The 20,252-nt window shown below is 54.8% G+C and overlaps 4 protein-coding genes across 4 annotated transcripts; 2 read left to right on the top strand and 2 right to left on the bottom strand.

Annotated features, from left to right (window-relative positions):
* Positions 1-662: 662 nt before the first annotated feature.
* On the bottom strand, positions 663-6,328 carry LY79DRAFT_513400 (uncharacterized protein; the record flags this gene model as incomplete). The annotated part of the gene is made up of 2 exons (XM_060554485.1): positions 663-3,134; positions 3,179-6,328. 2 exons carry the CDS (start codon positions 6,326-6,328, stop codon positions 663-665), a joined length of 5,622 nt encoding a protein of 1,873 aa, XP_060415251.1.
* A 2,356-nt stretch (positions 6,329-8,684) lies between these two features.
* LY79DRAFT_578926 (uncharacterized protein) lies at positions 8,685-9,425 on the bottom strand (the record flags this gene model as incomplete). The annotated part of the gene is made up of 1 exon (XM_060559985.1): positions 8,685-9,425. The coding sequence occupies one exon, from the start codon at positions 9,423-9,425 to the stop codon at positions 8,685-8,687; it is 741 nt and encodes a 246-aa protein (XP_060415250.1).
* Positions 9,426-11,947: 2,522 nt separating this feature from the next.
* LY79DRAFT_668927 (endonuclease/Exonuclease/phosphatase) lies at positions 11,948-12,850 on the top strand (the record flags this gene model as incomplete). Its single annotated transcript, XM_060563583.1, has 1 exon — positions 11,948-12,850. One exon carries the CDS (start codon positions 11,948-11,950, stop codon positions 12,848-12,850), a length of 903 nt encoding a protein of 300 aa, XP_060415249.1.
* A 4,608-nt stretch (positions 12,851-17,458) lies between these two features.
* On the top strand, positions 17,459-19,300 carry LY79DRAFT_513294 (uncharacterized protein; the record flags this gene model as incomplete). Its single annotated transcript, XM_060554477.1, has 1 exon — positions 17,459-19,300. One exon carries the CDS (start codon positions 17,459-17,461, stop codon positions 19,298-19,300), a length of 1,842 nt encoding a protein of 613 aa, XP_060415248.1.
* Positions 19,301-20,252: the final 952 nt, after the last annotated feature.

Below are 20,252 nucleotides of genomic sequence, written 5' to 3'. Positions count from 1 at the left end.
TCATAACTTAGCTGAGTAGATGAAAACCAGAATCAAGAGCGGCCCAGAGACATTAGGATGGCTGAGATATAGTGACGCCGGTGCCGTCAACTCAACCGGGGGGTATCATTAGTAGAAGGCATAAGATAGGTAGCCATGAGCTCGCTGACGGTTGCATTGCCTACCCTTGAGTCTCAAATCTAATGGTTGGGGATTTGATGTGCATAGATTAACAATATCAATATGAATGTGAGCACCGGGATGGTTTGGAGGACCGAAAACCTTCACAACGAAAGCGAGTCGTAACCATTGATTCTTTACACGTATCCCTTACATACACGTACACGCTATCCCAGCATGCCTACCCGCGAAAAACTTCGGTATCATATAAGAATGCCCTGAAAAAACAAAACCAGCCTGCCCCTCTAAGCCCCTTGGTCCTAACCATAAGTGTATATAAATAACCCTCCGGCGAAATCCAGCCGATCATCTTCCTCTGAACACCAAAAAGACGGGACAATCACGCTGTGCCACCATCCTGAAGCCAGACGCCCAAGCCAGGCCTAGCAATGCACGAAAGCGAACCGACGCTCGTGGGGGAATCATGATGAAAACAAAAGAAGGAAAAACAAAATAGGAAAAGAATGAGGCAATGATGCTATAGACAGAAAAGAAAACCGTCTTCATTCCCGGAGTTCGACACCCACCTCCTGGTGAACGAGCCTCAAGACCCACGAGGCCTCGGAGACGCTGGCACACTGGAAACACCACTTTTTGACCGAGCCCGAGGCACCACCAGTCTTGGGTGCCACGCCGATCTCGCCCCTTTCGTCGCGGATCTCCTCCCAAATACCGCAAACGATGCCTCTGCTGCCCATAGGTGTGAAGCAGCCGCTGCCCAACACGGCGTCGAGCACGATGCGTGGTTTGTCTGATTTTTTGGGCATGGTAGTGACGGTGACACGCTTCTCCAGACCATGATTCGCGCGCAGCTCTTGGTGCCAGCCCGGCGGCGGTCGGCGGATCTGTAGCAGGCAGTTGCCGTAGTCCTCCCACTTAGTCGAGGTAACGAGCAAATGCAGCCGGATTTTGATGTTGTCAGATGACAGAGGACTACGAATGGAGTTGGAATAGATGCTGATCGATGGCGAGCGGGGATAGCCTTCGGACGAAGAACCGGATGTGTAGAGACTATTAGTGTTGGAGAAGTGTCCCTGTTTATCGATAGACGAGCGCGCAATATTGAACGTGCCGGCGCCCGTAAGTCGCTTGAGGAAGCTGGTGGCGGAAAGGCTCGACGACGGAGTGCTGCCGTCATGAGACTGAGAGGGGGCGCGCGTAGACGCGCGGTAACTGTTCTTGCGGCCGAACCAGCTACGCCGTTGGCTGCTGTTATCTTCGTGGTCTTCAGTGGGCCTCTCGCCGAAGGACTTGTAGCGCGCCTCGTTCTCAAGCTGGATGAACTTTTGGTTATTGAGGCGTGCGTGGTGGACGGCCATGTAGAGGTTGAAGCATTCCGTGCTCGACGGACAGCGAAAGCGGAAGTTGCCGCCGCCAATCTCCCTGTTCTTGCAGTTGTCCTTGACGGCGGAGCGAATTTCAAGATCGACGACGGTAGACTGTCGGAGGAGAACGAGGGGTGTGAGCTCGAGGGAGACGAGGGGAACATCAGGTTGCCCTCCAGGGCTCATGACCAAAGAGTATGCTTCAATTACTCCGGCAGCAACCTGAATGGAACAAGGCTCAAGGGAAATATCCTTCCACTGGCCCTTTTTCTCGTTCCAGTATGAAACGGAAGCAATGTATTTGGTATAGCTCTCCGACGCGCTCATCTTGCGGCCGTGGAGTCCGGCTTGTGACGCCGAATTGGATGGCGTCAGGCTGCACACGGACTCAGAGACCATCGAATCCTGGACAAAAGGCTGCGAGGTCGTCGACTCTCGCTGAAAGGAGTCTTCAAAATCCCGAGGTTCCGGCTCGGGCTCATGTTCGCGTTTACGTTCGCGCTCGCGCTCACGCTCCCGTTCCGGTTGTGGCTCTGGCTCCCTAATGCTAAAGCCCACCTCGGTCTCAGGTATGTCTTCGTCGAACTCATCTTCAGATGAAGTGTAATCGGACTCTGTCTCTGTCTCACTTTCGGAAATCTCGGTGACGGAACGAGATGTGTCAGATGACTCTTCCGACGGCAGATACTCGTGCTTCAAGGGGGAAGACCCTCGCCGCTTCACGCGAGGGCTCTGAATATCGACAGGAGGCTGCAGCTTGGGAGGTTTGGGACCAAGTGAGCGGTGAATAGGGGGAGGCGGAGCACCGTCCTCACGAAAGGGGGTTGTGTTGGGCGCGGCCCTGTGTTTGCCCTCGCCATCGCTGTATGAGTCTTGAGTTGGTGTTCTTTCGAGCGAGGGATTACGGTTGACGGGTGTGGTCGGCATGCTCGAACCACGGTTGTGGTAGCGACTGGGAGTTGGTCGTCTTGGCGTTATGGGCTCTGGTGAGGACATGTCCCTTGAAGAAGAGCTATGAAGCTTGCCACCGACAGGTATGTCCATTCTGTGTTGCGGCGATTCGGGAAGGCTCTCCTCAGTAACAATAGGGAGACGATCCTGGGGGGGAACAGGCGTGGTCCCCACAATGTCGAGCCAGTCGTTCACTTGATCATCGTTGTCCGTGACGAGGCTCAGTAGCTCGTACCACTGCCGGCCATTATGAGTGCCCTGTGCCATGAGGACAAGCTCGTACCTTGCTTCACCGCGACGGCCTGAGATCACAGACATGGGCATAGGGGGGAATAATAGCCATGTCCGGCGGCCGCTGCCAGTCTCGCGAATGAGCAAATCACCCTTATCATTGTCTGCTCCGGGAAGATCGCGGTGAACAAGCTCGACCTGGCACTCGAGTCTTTGCCCATTGGAGTGTGTCAGGCTGAGCGAGAAGAGGTCTTTCGCACTGACCTGTCGCTTGGGATCGATCTTGACAGATTCCATCGGCGCGAGGGTTCGAAGATCACGAATTCTAGTCGTGTCCGTGTTAATGGCGTCCTCGTCAGCTAACCTAGCAGACTCTTCTCTGTGTCGACGGCGGACCTTCTCTTGCAGGGCATTGTAGTCACCAACCAACGCAAGAGTATCGTAGGACCCAATAGCGGCGTGGAGACCCTATGGCCGTCAGCTTGATTCTTCAATACTTGCGATGGACTTACTTTGGTGAACTTCGCAAGAGTCCTAAGGCGAAGCAGCGGCCGTTTCAACAGGTGTGCGACATCAACTCGTTCTCCGTCTTCATTAACGACGTCGCCTTCAGCGTTGCGTGGGAGGGCGTTGATGAGCGAGTCCTCGTCGTCGAGGCGGTCGGCCGCGGGGGCCAGATTGACGATGAGGTCCTGGAAGCCGAGGCGCCATGCGTCCATATAGGCATCGTAAATGGGGGACGCAGTATGCAGCCAGGCAATCAGCCGGTCAATATCCGTGTGAGATGCCCTCTTATGTGCCGTCTTCAGCTTCTCTAGGGCGACACCCATGTTGACAACGGATTTCGAAATGCTGTTTGCTTTACGGCTGGGAGACTCGGGACCGAAGAGGTCAACAGCGCTCGTCGAGCCCTCCTGAAGAACAGTGGACAAAAGTACAGGGATGACGCCGTCAACCAGCGTCTTGAGCTCACGCTGGTATAGATTCTCGTCATCTGCGAACTCCCTTAGGAGATCCTTGGTCGTCACCGTGTCTGGGCGGGTGGTAGCTTTCCTTACACTGGCCGCTTTCCTCACACTCGGCCGGGGTTTGATACTTCTTAGGGTGCCGGGTACCTGATCGTCGTCGGGCAGAGACAGAACCGAAACGAGATCGGAGTGCTTGGTCAGTCTTCTTTTGAGACCTGCTTTGCTGCTTCGACGCGAAACATTGCTCCTCGTAAGGCCAGTAGTTTGTGTAATTGTAGTCTCGGACACTTCTGAGGTCATGTCGGAATAGACGCTTTGGGTGTCGGCGGACCCCAGAATGGTAGAAAGTTCATGGACACCATTTGTAGGCGGCTTGCGACGCGGTGTTCGATCCTCACGTATGGAGGACTCGTCAGAATACGTCCAGTCGTCAGTGAAAGTTCGATCGGAGTAGGACTGGCTGGAGCCAGAAGAGCGGCGACGCATGGCGCGTTTGGGTTCATCGTCCTCTTCATAGCTATCGTATTCTTGCTCCAGGCGCCGCTCCTCTTCGCTGATATACTTGGACGGAGGAGTCTGGTGACCGCTGGATTCTCCTCTAAACGCCTCCTTTAGAATCTCGCGGAATGGCTTCTTGACTGATTTCAAGGGTGAAGGCGAACTTCGCGTCGCCGCTCTTCTGCGCAAGCCGGCAGAGCCGGAGCCAGCGGATGTCGGCGTCTTTGGCTTTTCTTTGGGCTTCTCTTCTACACGCCTTGGTGTCGTGTTCTCATCGTTCCCGGTAGATGCACTCAAGTCCGTTTCAGTGAAAGTCGATTCTGTCCAATCTGTTGACTGTGTGGTTTGCGTCGTATCAGTTGTTTGCGTCATGTCGGTTGTTTGCGTGGACTCCGTGAGCCCCGTGGACTCGGATAGCTCTGTCTGGGTTGGAGGAGAGGGCTTCCTCTGGCGAGGCTCAACAGATGATTGTCTACGGGTGTCTTGCGATTTTGCCTTCTGAAGAGACTTGCCCTCAGACGGCTCTCTCCTCGGGGCCGGTGCCTCCCTCTTTTTGGTGGACTCGTCGACAAAGGGATCGACCGTACCGTTGAGCCATTTCTCAATGCTCGGAGGATTATTAGCGACGGGTTGCTTGGGGGTTTCGACAGCATCGTGCAATATCTTTTTGCCTTCGGTGACAACCTTCTTGAACACATCGGCAGCCTTGAAGCTTGGGTTATGCTGGGTCTTCTTCCTCGTTTTGCTTCGGTCGAGAGGAAGATCTAGCTCACTAAAGGCAGAGAACCCAACAGGAATGTCTGCCAATGGCTTCGCCCCAGGTGCGCTTGTAAGTGAGCTGGGGGCAAGCTCCGAGTCAACCAGCCCTGTCTTGACGGCAGACTCTGAGCTGCTGACCCAGGACTTTTCGTCCGTCGTTTCCGTACGGGGCGGTACGTTCTTCTTGCGACTCGCCTTGTGTGATTTTGATGGCTTTCGCGTTGGCGTTGTGGGAAGACTCGATGCGGTGTCTTCAATGACCTCGATGTGGTCGGACTCATCTTCTTCAACCACCACAATATGGTCAGACGAATCTTGCCTTGAGCTAGCGCCGAGACTACGGTCACGAGACCTGGCTCCTGTGTTATATGGCCTCGGTGCCTTCAGACTCGACCCTTCCGACGCTGGCGTCTTGATAGGTCTAACGCGAATACCATCGTCGTCGAGTCTCTTCGTTCGTATAGGGGTAACTCTGATGCCGTCGTCGTCGAGTCTTTTTTTCGGTAAGGTTGCTTGCTTCTCCTGAAGCTCCTTGAGCCTCGCCTGTATCCTACTGCCATCAAGAGAGTCGGTCGATTTTGACGCTGCATGCTTAATACTCGGCGGCGGTTCTGGCAGCTCGACCTTGGCCACCCAATCCTGGATCTTTTTGGCGATAGGCGCCTGGATTGGCGTCTTTTGTACAAAGCCTTTGGGTAACGGACTTGGGCCCGGGCTCGCCGCATCTTTTGCTCTTGGTGATTTGGACCTTGGAGGGCTCTTCTTTTTCTTCTGGGCCATCCAGTGGTCGTCGCTAACAACACGCTTTTTGGGTGCCTGTTTAGTCTGGCCTCCGGGCAATTCCTCCACCGTCTCGTCCTTTTCGTCGGCCATGGCCTCATTATGCACCTCAATCTTCGGCGCCGACTTTCTCTTCTGTCGCAGCTTGATCCGGACGCGGTCCTCCTCTGTAACACTTTCCGTCTCGCCCGGAAATGCAATCTCTGTGGGCTCGCTTGGAGTGGCAAGGGGATCACCGGTCACCATGAGTGCGGCGTTGGCCTTTTGCCATTTCTGGACGCGGTCCCTGACACCACCGGGCTGTTGTACCTTTGATACAGCGGCCTCACGCATCTCGGCCCTCATCTCGGCCTTGACTGCGTCCAGACTCATCCTTCGTTTTCGTTCGGCGGCGATGCGCTGTGGAGACGGGCGCCCCCTTAGGAAGTCGGCGAGCAATGTTGGGGGTTCGGGTGGCTTCTTCATGGTTGCTGCTCGAGGACGGGCAGGCGCGCTCTTGGGTGTTGTCGCCGCCGGCGCATCCGCAGCAGGAGTACCAGCCTTTTTGGGCGTTGTCGGGTCATTAACTCCTTTGGAAACGGGTTTAATAGGGGGTTTGGTTCCTGCTGCTGTCGTAGTGTTTGGCGATTCTTTCTCGTCGGGAGGTTTGGAAGCCATGGTCTAGAGTCCGCTGTCAGTCACAGTCGTGGTCTGCGTAAAAGCGGGGGCATGAAAGAGTCTCGTCGTCGTACAGGTAGGTATGTATATGCCCCTCTTCTTCCTCTGGGTAAAGATGACGAGGAATGACTGACTTAGGTGAGCTGCATGCTGCCGCGCAAGGCTAGATAGACTGTTTGGTGTGTTTCTAGCAGCTCATGAAGGCGAAGTCGAGAGGCAAGTCGTACGTAAGCGAGAGGGGGCAATTGGAGCTACAAGTGAGTGCAAGTTTCAGCGTCAAAAGAGCGACGGCAAGGCTGTCGGTGAGATCGGGTCGGATCAAGAAGCCAACTTCGATGCATGGGCATGAGTACAAAAAGAGCAGGCCGGTAGACAATGCCGCTGTGTGGACAGAGACAGAAGCGGCAAAAAATGTGAGGTGCCCGGATGTGGTGTATTGTCTTGTCTTGTCTCGTATCAGAAAGGCATCGGGCTTTCTCGTCGAACCCAGGCTTGAAGCGGATTTGTCCAATGTAGGGCGCCGTTGAGTTGGCACTGCCGGAGTAACCAGCGGATGTTGACGCCAGAAGCTTAGACGTAAACAAACCGAAAGTGGTGGGGCCGTCAGTACCTTACCTTGGGACGACGATGCATGCTGGCGGGGACGGGGACGCTAATTATCAGGTAGCTACCTAGTTTATTTGTACACTAGTATCTTCCTATCCAGATACCTGCCTATGTACCTATATCCTGGGTGAAGTACGCTAAATCAAAAAGATACTTAGCTCCCCGGTAATACTGCAGTAGCCCGTCTATGCCTGCCATCAGGCACGTTTGATAATTCTGATTGGTCAGGAACTGGGATGTCTGTGCCATGGATTAACGCTCTTACCTGTAGGTACCTACTAGGTAGGTTCCTAGGTAGATGGTAGGTACGTTACGAAGGGTAGTCAGAGAGAAGGAAGGAAAGGGAGAAAGGTAAAAAAAAAAAAAAAAAAGCTTGGGGACGTGGGTGGGTAGGATCAGTACAAGGATCCTCGCCACAGCTTCCCTGCTCGGTCGTGTATCTCTCCCAAGAAGCGTATGAATACGCTAGCGAAATCTGTCACTCGCTCTTGTTGTTCCCTGATCTTCTCTGATCTCCAAGTACCCGTAGCGGATTGGAGTCCAGCCGGTCATCATTTCCCACCACGGACTTGTGATATGTAGTCGCTTCGGGCTTTATCCTCCTCGCCCAGGTATCTACCGGTAGGTAGTCTCGCTTCTGCCAGTATCTTGGATAGATCGGATCTCTTTCGGCGAGCCTATGATCGACATCCCAGGATGCAGAGAGCACTTCTTCGCGACGGCCGCCGCGAAATGCAGACGACGGGCATAAGAAGGCCAGCTCATCCTGCTGCGTGCATGTCTCACTTACACAGGCGCAATCTCCTCGGTCGATTTTGTTGGCAACGTAACAGCGGCCATCCTTGATTCAAGTTTTGTTACCATACGCAGTATCCGTATGCATGCGTAGTATGTGCCCCATACCCACCTTGTCGCCTTGCATGGAAGCGGCTCGATGAATCGATGGCCGCCTTATCAGCATGGGCCTGCAACGAGCTGTTCACTCGCCAACTCGCCATATATAATACGGGCCGATATATGGCACGATGCAAGGACGAAATTCTCCGCCGATGTTGACTTCATAACACACATCTTGGTAACCAAAACAAAGTCTTCACCCAGCGCTGTTTCGTCCATTATCGCCACCGGCCAATCCGCACACAAAAATGTCTCGGATGCCGCAGCGCCAATATTGTCACATCACGGGTTTCCTCACGAGTCCCCTGCACGTGAGTGAACTGCCCCTCCTCCGCAGGGCTGCTTGATGGCAAAGGCTGCATCGCGTGAGCTGCGATCGAGATCTCGCAGTATCGCAGCCTTCATTCTCGCGCACCCACTATACTGGCCCCGCCTCTTCCTGCCTCCTCCTACCCTTCACTGGACTGTAATTGCTCGTCGCTTTCATCATTTATTCACTAACCTCACAGCAACACACCACAAGCCAAGTAGATCAGGGTTTAACTTGCTCGAATTGGATTGCTCCATTATGCCCCTAAAATCCTTCTCTGTCTGTGTGTATGCGCGCGAAAAGCAGATAAAAAAAACAAGTGAAGGGAAAAGATTGCCCCCAAGATTACCATCCAAAGTGGACAGGTATTATGCAAACTCCATCCCATGCGGCTGTGTGTCCATGTGCCCTGCCAAGATGCACTACCAAGACGCCCTTCCTCCCCGAGGGAACAGCGCCTACCGTTAGAAGAGCAAATGGAGCTCCCAATGCAAATGGAACAAATCCCAAAACGCCGTATAATGCCACGTTGGTGCTTGTCGCTCACTCCATCGCCGGCAACAAGAACCGGACTTTCTTCTTTGGCTTCGCAGCCTCTACGTCTTTGTTCATGCGCGTCTCCGCCACATCCTCTGCGTCCCCAACGTCACTCATGGCGCCGATGCTGCTGCCCATTTCGCTCACGAGCTCCTCCTCCGTCTCCTCCTCGATTGACCACACGTCTGGGCTGGGCTCACGCCAAACGTGCTGCGGCCGTTGATGCCGGAACGAGACGCTCCGTTGGCGGCCTCGCCCCCCGGGCCGCACAGGAGCCTTGCCCCGGCCTGCCGGGAATGACGAAGGCGACAGAAGCGCCCCCGAAGGCCTGGGTCGTACTTTGGACTTTACGCCGTCGACGGCTAAGTCGCGCAGACTTAATGGAACCATGAAGCCCTGCGGTGCAAAGCGAATGTAGTCCTCCTCTTCCTCGTCCGTATCAGGTGTGGCAAGGTCGGAGAGATCGGGTACCGGAGGTGATTTGCGGCCGCCCTTGGCCTTGTTCAGCCCATCCAAGGCCGACGGGCTCACGCTGCGTACGATCTCGCGCGGGCTGTTGTCTTCGATCCCGGCGTCAAAGTCCATCATATTGGCGTCCTCGTCCTCATCCTCGAGATCGGGTGCGGGCGTCAAGAAATAGGTGAGCGGGTCCTCATCGATATCGTCGAGCGAGGGATACTCCTTTGGGGTCGTTGGGGCGAGGCGCACCAGAGTGGGTGGCCAAGAGTCCCGCCATGAGGGAGACATTGGTGATTGAGGCATCTCGCCGTTATGTCGAAGAAACAGTACAGACCGTTCTGATATTGGTAGCTTTGGAAATGCGCCTGCACAGCAATCACTGACAAGACGTGTAAAGCCCCCGCCGGCCTGGCCGGCTCAAAAGTAGTACCAAACGAAAGAGGCAAGAATAGGGAGAGTTTCTTTTGAATTCAGCACTGGTAAAATGCTGCAAGGCATAACAGACCGAGGTGGAGAGTAAATCGCAGGTGAAGTGGTGGAGTCGGACTTATATAGCCGTATCACAGCCTCAGCAGGCAGATGGTATGAAAGCGGAGGTTATCCGACACTGCCCTCCACCACACACATACACACACACACAAGGATTTCAGACGACTGGTTGGCGGCACGGCTGAATCATGTCGACGTCCCAAGGGTTGCCTTGCATGGTTGCAAGAAGGTGGTCACCAGCGCCCATGGCCCGGTGCTGAGGTCTCAAAATCGCGGGGCAGCCAGCCACCATCAACCCCCCCACGTGGAGGAAGCCTATGAGAGCGTGACTCTTCAACCCCCAAGACCGACTGGAAGAGCAATGCAGGTTTCCAAATGGCCAGTATGTTGCCAGAAGAAGAGGTGCGTGCCCAGAAGTGGTGGTAAGCTGAGGCCAGGGCTGGGGTCCGTATTGGTCCCATCGTTATTCCGCATGGGCTGTAAGAAAACCACCATTTTGCAAGCTTCGCGTTCCTCCGGGTGGGTGTCGTTTGGTGCGCGACTACGGCGGCTCATATGAATAAGCTGAGACAAAATGGCAACCACCACGCGAATTGGTTGGGTGTCGAGCTAGGCAGATGACTACCTCGCCCACCATAGTGCCAACCGAACGTGCCGACGCCCCAGAGTAAAAGACCACCGTCGCTTGACCGGTGCGCGGCCTCGAGGCCATTAATGTATGGTAACCAAGGAACTTGCAAGACAGTTCTTCGCTAGACTGGGCGGGGAACAAGTTTTTGATTGCCCTCTCACGCTTACTGAAGCGACTGGCGTACCTTACATGACGCCTTGAGGTGGCGTGTTTGACTCAAGTGCCCAAACCAGCCTCGTATCGTGCTGCGAGTTGGATAATGGACAGTCAAATTCCGACAATCTTTCGGTGAGGTGTGGGGGGGGGCTTTGATTATTGCCATTCGCTTCGGCAGAGTCATCCGTTCGAATCCCATACCTCAGCCTTGGAAATGGAATCGCCACAGTGCATGAACCGCTGCGAGATTGTCATGCAGCACACTCATCAAATGCAGTTCTCAGGCCTCTGCTTCCCTATTCTCATTCGGAAGCGCCCGAGATAATGTAGAATAGGAAAACAAATCCAGGGAGGCTCGTCATCGTTCTGGCACTGCGGCAACTAACAATGTAGATAGCTCTAGTTGACTTGCGGATCTTGTCTCGACCTTCACAGTCAGCTGTTTCCTGACTACGTATAGAATGCGTCATGACTTAGATTTGACGAGGGCGGACGAACTCCATCAAGACCATATAACCGCTGCCATCCCATGAGGCCTGAATCACAGCCCACATTTAAAGTCGGGCAGCGGGCCGTGAATAGAACGTGACCGGTTTCGGTGGGTCTCCGTGCCGGTATCAGCCTGCCGCACCAATGCGTTTGCTGAGGAGAAGCCAGGTTTGTGAAGGGCTGGAGGGATCCTGTGACATGCCATTTCCTTGGTTGCCTTCCGATAGTGAGCAATCAACCCTAAAAAAGCGCGACTTGGGCCCCCCTGCTTACCTGTCATCCCCCATCAAAACGGCAACCATGATTTCTCGACACGTTGATGTAGAGGGCTGGGTCCGCGGCATGAGCATCATGGCCGCGTATTCATAGAACTGTGGAGATAAGGACGATAAGAGAACGTTCCAGTCACAGCTTTGATGGCGGATGGGTTGGTTGACAGTACCCAAGGGCGTGTGCTACTGGCAGGCGGCGAGATAGATTCGCGGTGAAAGTAACACTAGCAACAACCGGTTGCCGCCATCGACATGGACCCAAATGAAGCCTAGAACCCGGCGGTTGGATCCTGCTCATGAATAACAAACGAAACGGCCATGATGGGATGTCAAGTTTGGAATTCCAGGGAGAAGCAAAGGAGGCAGACAGCCAGCCCTATTGCCTGCACCTAGGTACGTACCTAATTGGACCCGGGATTGCCCGTCAAAGAATGTGGGTGGGAGCCTGGGCCTCTTGTTACCGTTCACTCCGTGTTACAGGCCTGGCACGTGACCCACTCAACGGTTGGAGCAGATACCGGTACCTACTTTCCAGAGCTTCAGCTTTGTTCTAACGTCCGAGAATTTTGAGTGGCGTTATTTCACTTTGCGAAGACATCAATTCAAGTCCGCTATTGCGCTGCCCTTTCTCTAGAGTTCTACATTCCAACCGATTGGCCTCAAGTTTTGCCGTACCCGTTCTCACCGCCATATCCAGTCTACCTTCAAGCCCCCAATAAGATTATTTCGACGGCGTCCTTAGGGCTAGACTTGTTCTCTATCAGAGAGTTGCAATGCTTGTCAAGATCGACGCTCCCAAGGTGGAGGCTGCGCCTTCAATGTTGCTCCGCATCGTCACCCAAAACGTTCGGTACGCCACAAAGCATCCCACTCCTAAGGAGAAGCTGTGGAGCGTTCGCGGCCCAAGACTTTGCAACCAACTAGATTTCATCACATCTGGTCACGAGTCAGCTTTCATATGCCTCCAGGAAGTCCTCTATTCGCAAATCGAGGACGTCCAGTCCTATCTCGGTTCCGCCTGGGGTTACATTGGGCTTGGCCGCGACGATGGGAAGCGTGGTGGCGAGTTTTCTCCCGTGTTTTATCAGGTTGACCGCTGGAAGTGCGAGCGAAATGAAACACTTTGGCTGAGCAAAACGCCAGAAAAGCCGTCTAGAGGCTGGGACGCAGCACTGAACCGCGTTGTCACCGTTGGGGAGTTCCTCGACAAAGCTACCGACACGAGGGTGGTGGTTATGAGCACGCATTTCGATCACCAAGGCGTCGTGGCGCGCGAGGAAAGCGCCAAATTGCTTCTCAGGATTGCTCGGGAGTGGGGCAAGGGTGCAAATGGCAAACCACCGACTGCCGTTTTGCTCGCGGGCGACTTCAATAGCACGCCCGAGGATAAGGCATACAAGACAATGGTGGCACCAGAGTCAGGCATGGTTGATGTTTCAACACAGGTTCCGGAAGAAAAGCGGTATGGCAATAAGCTCACGTACACCTCGTTTGATGAGCCGAACGAAGAGCCATCAAGGATCGACTTTCTGTTCGTCAAGGACCCGAGTCCCGTCACTGTCAAGACGTTTGGAGTGCTATCCAACAAATTCGATGATGACGTCTACCTGTCTGACCACAGACCAGTCGTCACCGACATTGAGATTCCTGTCTTACGGACAGGAGAAATGTCGTGACCAGAACGGCCTGTCAGTCCTGGCTTGCATCTGGCTTTGGTGTGCAACGCCACGCAACCTAGGTTACGCAGAGGCAGATCCAGACCTGTCCGATGCTCCGAGACAAGCTCCCTGCATGACTAGTATGCTGAGGTGCCATCGTCAAGTTGTTCTGGCTAGCACGAGGTACATAGGCATTTGTTCGAATTGAACGAAACATCCCGGGGCGGCAGATTGTGCCGAGAACCGCAAGACAACCAACCTTTGATGACAGTGTCATCCGACATGGAAGTCGCATTTTGAATCACCAATCTCGGCTGCCAGGCATGCTCGCGCACGACATGGCAAGACGGTCTTGCCGTTCTGAGGCTTGCTGCGCGCTGCCCTGGCTTTGTTCCCCCAACTCGACGAAACCGTTATTGGTCTACGGGCTGTGTTGTGGTTGGCCAATGTGGCGTCCCGGGAAACATTGAACAGTGGCGTCGAGGGATCATGCTTCAAGCGAAAAGGCGGTGTGGTTCCAGGATGGTGTCAATCACGCACTGCACTCCACAGCCAACAACCACCTGTCCCTTCGTCCGCCCCGAGATGATGGCACTTCGCCCTATCTAGCCTCTACAGTACTGTCTTCTCTCGGCTCCATGCAGTCCAAGCGAGCAGATTGTGGCCTCAAGCAAATCATAAACTCGCAACCACGCTTGACTATGTGAGAGATTGCTAAGCAATGCAACCATGGCGTGCATCAAAACCTGGGGAACTTCCTTCACGCAAACAGTTTAACACGTTGGCCGGACTTGCCAGCAAGGATCGCGTATTCCTGGTTATAACTACAAGTTGGCATTGTACCTGATACAACAATCGATACAACACTCTTGTTCGTTTGTAACATTGCTTGATGGCGACACGGCGAGATTGTTGAGGGTCGTCGAATATGGACGAACAGCTTCTGGCATTAACAAACACATTGATTCGGAAGGACGAGCGAGGAGAGCCCACCCCAGCAGCGCAGCAAGCATGTTCGTGCCTTGGATGCAATAATGTTCCACATCTAGACACCGAGGGGATCAGCCAGTACTAGCTTCCTCGACAGGACGGAGCCATGAGAGGCTCCGGGAGGGCCTCAGTCGTACCCCGTTTCGGCATGTCCTCGCGCTAGATGGAGTTCGATCCCGGTGGGTGCTTGTTCTTGGTAACACCCTCTGTAGGAATGCATGCCATGCAGCCGGAATGCGCTATTGCGAACCATGCGAACCGAAAATGGCCTCAGCACCAACGAAACCGATGCCAACCGCACATGTTTCTTTGTGTCTCTACTCGCCTTGATACTGTAGACTTGAAGCGATTCCACGGTGGCGGCCCAGCAACGCTTTAACGGAGCGATTGCGATAACTGAGTAGATGGAGGGAATACTTGAAGCACCTCGGAGGCTTCCAGTTTGTGTCGACTTGACGACGAGCCCAGCGCCGTACGTAGGAGCCGATGATCGAGGCGTTCGTGGCCACGTTCGAGAACCAAACAAAGGACCAATGAGATTGGAACAACACTTCCGTGGCGACAACGCCTTCTGGAGTCACCTCAGAGACAAGCTTTAGGACTCAACACAAGGACCTAACGTTGACCCCGCATATGTGCTCTTGGCTGTTTTCATTTCGTGTGAACGCTGAAGTCTTCTATGGCTTTGATAGTTGATACGCACGCGTGAGCAGTGTATTTTCAGTAGCGCGACCCTCTCAAACACAGGATCGTCGGAAGTACGAGACGCAGAGAGCCGGATCTAGGTATGGAGTGCAGCAGCAATTCAGCAACGTGATGCCATCTTACATAGCCTCGTTCATCAAGCCGTGGAGACCAGTCCCCTGACCGAACCGGTGGGTGGAATCAGTAACCGTTCGATCTCGAGATGGGGAAATGACTCCCATTGCCGTCCCGGGCCCGCCCTATGGGAAGAGCGAGCGGGCCTGTGTTGCAGGAGTCTGCATTCCAGGTCGGGTGGGCCGGGCCCATGATTGGGCTTTCCGGGGTAGTCAAGTGTGTTGGCGATGCTAAACTTTGAAGGGCGACGCAGTCAGTACTCTGCATTGTGCGCAGTTTCTGCCTGTCAGCGTCATGAAAGCAGCCAGTTGTCTAGGAGGGCTTCGAGGGGTCGAATATGGTCTCCTAATGGTTGAGTCGCGAGTGCGCTGGACATCTGATCCTGGCTTCGGCGACAAGCTACTCTCTCGCTCAATCCTGATCAATCAAGTCCTTTGAGTGATTTTCTTCTTTCTCGCTTACCAACTTCCCAGTTCCCAAGTTGAACCTCCGGTTACTGCTTTGGGCGAGCGAGAAGGAAATAAACCCGCTACAAGAGGCGCGACAAATCGATTGGAACCAGAGCAGTCGTTCGCCAGCTCGTCAGTCCCGTTGATACCCAAAAGCCCAAGCCCAGCGCAGCGTCGGGCAGGAAATCAGCCAAAGGGAGCACGCAAACACGGCCGAAAAAGGGCACAAGGCACCGGGCACCATGACGTTCCGTCATCTTCGAACGGCGCCCCCATCTGGTTCGGCCCTGGAGGTGGATCTTCTAAGCCTGTCTCGTTCGTTTGGACAGACAGCTGGCAGCAAGCGTGTTTCTGTCAACCTGTCTCGATCACTGTTCCCACACCCACCAGCCGTTCCCCTTCCCGCCTTTCCACCCCCGGGTCTTCCCAAAAGAACAATTCGCTCGTCGTGCGTTTCGTAACCGTCGAGATTTCATTCCTGAGAGGTGCTTTGAAGACCACACAAGCAGAGCGTTGCGAAAGGCAGAGCTAGGTAGCGAGCGGTACCACACGCCATCAAGGACGTCAGCGCTATTGCAGTTCCCACCAGCGGCACCTGATGGGCTTGCTGATATGACAGCTGGTGTTATGGACAATACCTCTAGTTGCCACAGCCTGGCAGGGAAGCCATTGCAACGGTCGTGGACGGGAAGAAACGAAAGACAAGCTTCTCCACAGTTGGGCCTGAGTGCTTCTAACGTTCTGACTCGAAGCGGCGACGATTTGCACCGGTGCCAACACCAGCAGCCGAAACCAGGGGGGCCGCCTAGCTCTCTAGTTTACGGTCGATCGCTGGGTCCAACGGATTTCCTGGTCGACGCAGAGTGATGCGGAAAAATGAGGGCCAACGGGAGGGCTGCTGAAGCAAGACGAACCGCCTCTTGGTCGGCCCAGCCGAGCGTTTCCTTGCTGCCACGCGGTGGAGATGAAGCTACTCTCTTAGCTCACAGTCACTTTCCCAGGACCCAGCCAGCGAAGGCATGAACAATCCCACTCGCCGGCAAGCTTCCTCCCCCACCCATTTTGGCGAATTCGATACTGTTTGACAGGGAGAAGCGACAGCACAACGTATCTCTCTGTCCTTCCGGGACCCTTGCTTCTCCAGAACCACACTCTTGACGTATCCTCCCGAGACTGCACGGCATTGGGTTTCGCTTTAAGGCCTTGCAAGCTGTGCTGGGCTGTGCTGGGCACCAGCAAGTTGGCAACACACCCTCACTCTTTCACGTTGCAAGCCTGGCTCTCCCGTCTCGGTCTCGTCCTCTCACGAAGCACACTCCGTTCCAGCGCTCCCGTTCGCCCCAGAACCAAAGGCCGGAGCTCTCACAGCTGCAGTCACAGCCACACGCCCCCTCCTTGACCTTTTTCGCTATCGAACAGTACTAGCCGGCCATTGGAGTTTGGCAGTGGACAAGCGGCAGAGCACCCTAGGCAACGAGAAGACATCACCCGCTGCCAGGTCCTTTTTCTGCTGCGGCCACGCCCCTCCATCACTTTGGCTTGTCACCAAACATGTATCCGTTGGCTGACCCATGATTGGCTTTCTGCACGTCTGGCTCTGATTTTCTAAAAAAATTAATCGCTTTCCCTCTTGGTCCTTTGGGGGGTTTTCTTGTTAGGCTGTGCACACACCTCCCCCCATCTTCCTTCCCGCTCTCCCTCCCTCTCGCTCCGGACTCGTCCTCTCACAGCGCAAGCCGCAGTGATTACATTACACTGCGCTCGCTCTCTGGACAGCAAAGCAGCGCAGAAAGCAGAATTGATAAGAAAGTGCGCTCGTCCGTGACCCGACCCGCCAAGTTCGTGCGTCTGTTTGGGTCGTTCCACGTTTTAACAACAACAATATACCATAGCCCACATCGTCTTACTCGCCTCCCTCATCTTCTTCTCACGACGATTCTCATCCCCTTCCGACCCGCACATGCTCCATACAACGAGCAGCGAGCGGCCTGGCATTATACCTAGCATCAACTGAACAGTACGGAGTACCGTGGCGTCTCATCACCACCTCCCACACCCAATTTCACGCCCCGCCCCCCATCCCGGTCGGGTTCTCATACCCACAAATACGGGCCCTCCCTCCATCAGATAGTGGTCGCATTCCCATCCCCACTGTCTTTCTTGTCCGCTATTCATACAAAAAAGTTCCCGATTCCCACCGCACGCATCCACGTTCCCGCCTGTTCACCATAATTTCGACTACTTGCTGCGAGCCTTCTCGATTGCCCGCCTCCGTCGAGGCAAATTCGCCTCCATTCACCAGCCGCTTGACTACCGAGCCACCACATCTTACAATAGCTCACCAGCGATTCACGACACCCGCTTCGCTATGCCTCGCGAAAACATCGCCCACGTAGAAGACGTTGACGAGGAAACTGGCTCCGTCATCCAGGGAACCGGACAGTACGCCCAGTCGATCGCTCCAGGAAGCCCAGGCAAGACAAAAGCCAATAGCAAGTCCCGCAGGGAAAAGTCGATGAGAAGACCTGTCACCTCCCCGCAACACGCTCTGACCGACTCGGATGACACCGTCCACCCTGTCGTATCCGATAAGAGGGAGAGGGAAAGGGAGAGACGTGCTCAAGAGAGGGAAGCGGCGGCGGCAGCAGCTGAAAAAGATGCCCGCCGAGAGGAGAAGCGTCAGCTCAGGAAGGAACAGGAGAGGGCTGCCCGCCATGCTGAGCGCGAGCGCGCTGAACGGGAGCGAGAGCAGCGTGAGCGGGCTGCCGCCAAAAAGTCCGCAGTGCGCCCATCAGCAAAGCACGTCAAGACAGCACCCGTCGTCCATACCCAGCAATCAGACCAGTACAGAAGACCACGATTTGATGACGACGCCTCGCAGTACGGCATCCAACCGGCATCGGGCTCGCGGCCCAGAGCCATGTCAACCCGCCCAAGCAGCTACTATGGCCCAGGTTCCCGACCTCCGACGTCCAACAAGCAATGGCATTCCGCTCAGGCTGCCTCGCCTTTTACCCCGGCACCGAATCCTTCGCCCTTTGCGCCATCTCCTCACGCGCCTCCCCTTGCTTCTCAGCATGCTCCATCGCCTTTCTCCCCGGGTCCGATACCGGTTCCTATGCAAGAGCAATCCCCCTTCGCCCCGGGCACATCATACCCCCCACCAGCTTGGGGCCCAGGGAGTGTTCCGTACCCGATGCAGCCACCGCCTCCGCAAACGCCGACCGACTACTTCCCCCCAGACCTCATGTCTAGCAGTCCTCGGCATTCTAACCTGGCTCGACGCTTCCAGCAGAGGCCTTCGTCCGCCATGGGACATCGATCCATGTCGGTATCTTCTTTCGACTATGAAGATTATGGGCCGACCTACGAACAAGAGAACATCGTCAGGCGGCAGTCGCTGAAGATTCGGGACGTTGAAGATCGCAAACTGATGCCGCCACCCCCGCCGCGTTCGAGGACGGCTGTTCCGTCACGACAGGCACTTCGCCCTCCGCCTCCGCAGCGACAAATTGCGTCTCATGGCTACGAGTCGGATGATTTTGATGGCGACGAATCCATGTACCAGGAGATCGTCCCTCGAGGATACGAATATGACGATGGTGTGGTTTCCAGGCCTCGTTCGCACCGCCGGGGCTCTAGCACGTACAGCCGTGAGGGCTACCAGATCGAGCCCGTTCCCGCCCCCCGCAGTAGCCGCCGTCATTCATACATGGCTGGTGAGAGCGGTAGCATGTCGCAATCCAAGTACGACTCTGCTGCGGCCGCTGCTTTAGCCTACCAGAACGGCGTGAGCGGCGCTGCGGAACCTCTGACTGCTGCGGCTTTGTCCAAGGCCGAGAAGAAGAGCAAGAGCAGCAGGTCCAGTGGGAGCAGCGGAAGCCGCGATGAGAGCGAGTTTCGACGCAGTGCTACTACACGAACCACTCGGTCGTCCACCGGCGACGGCGAAGACATTACCATCAAAGTCACTGGACAGGCTGTCCTTAGGGTAGGCAACGCTGAGATCCAGTGTCAAGACGGTGGTGAAATCAACATCAGCCAGCTAGGACGCCTCGGCGGCAGCGACAGGGCCAGCACCATCTACTCTGACGACCGTCGGAGCCGCATGGAGCGACTGCCAATCCGCGCTCGATCCCCAAGCCAGTCCGACTCTTACAGTCGAGCCCAGTACGACGGCTACGACTACCCAAGAATCCCGTTTACCTGACGACATGGCTTAACGACGATGACGAGACGACGCAGTTTTCCTTTCACCATTTACACAATCTTATTAGAGCGAGCGTTGTTTCTGCACTGTACCCGGATCGACAGTTGTATCGATATGGCTGGCCTTTGTTTTTCCTCTTTTTTTCTCGCTCTATTTCTTTACCCTTTTCTGCTTCTGCGTCTGCTTCAGGTCAACTTTCTGGCAGCGGAAAAGTTTATACCCAAAGCGGAGGCTGTCGCGAGCTCTGCTCTTTGAATTTTTCTCTACATTTTTATACCATTTTTTTGCAGAATGCTTCATGTACATCCGGATTTTGGTTTTGCAGCGGTAAATGACAATTCGGGATTGGATGGCTGGACATGCTTTTGGCATTCGTTTGTTTTCTGGGCATATGCGGAGGAAAACCGAGTACTGGTTTCTCGCCCTGGTAAGGGAGGGGTATGGCTATCCCACCTGACCTGGCGAAGCGTGTGTCGTATTTTCAGCACGGCGTACGAGTTGGAAGGCGACTTGATAGACAATCTGCATCGGGAAGTTCGCACTTCTTGTGCTTTTAGGAAATGACGGCACTTGGGAAATTGTCATGGGCATGTACTGGGTTTCATTTCTTCATTTCTACTTAGAATCAAATTTGGCACGATACCATTAGGATGGGGGCAGCTGCTCCTAAGTTATCATCGTTTGGGGTGGGGGGTTACCATGGCTGTCAGTCATCACCAGCTTGGGCTTGGAAAAGGAGGAATGGGATGGGCACGATGCCAGGAAGCGGGCGACTTGCCCCTTCACGGCAACGGCAGATACCCCTAGGATGGCTGAGCCATATAGGCCGCAATGAACAAAAGTGTTGGGACAGCAGCCGCGCAGAATCAACCAATCGTCTCATCGTGATGGGTGCCGGCAGTTTGGCACATCTGTGTTGATTAGCTCAAGGCGGCCGAAGTTAAATTCACAC

The sequence above is a fragment of the Colletotrichum navitas genome, assembly GCF_030913465.1.
Source record: "Colletotrichum navitas strain CBS 125086 chromosome Unknown LY79scaffold_22, whole genome shotgun sequence".
Taxonomy (NCBI): domain Eukaryota; kingdom Fungi; phylum Ascomycota; class Sordariomycetes; order Glomerellales; family Glomerellaceae; genus Colletotrichum; species Colletotrichum navitas.
This window is presented reverse-complemented; position numbering and strand designations above follow the sequence as displayed.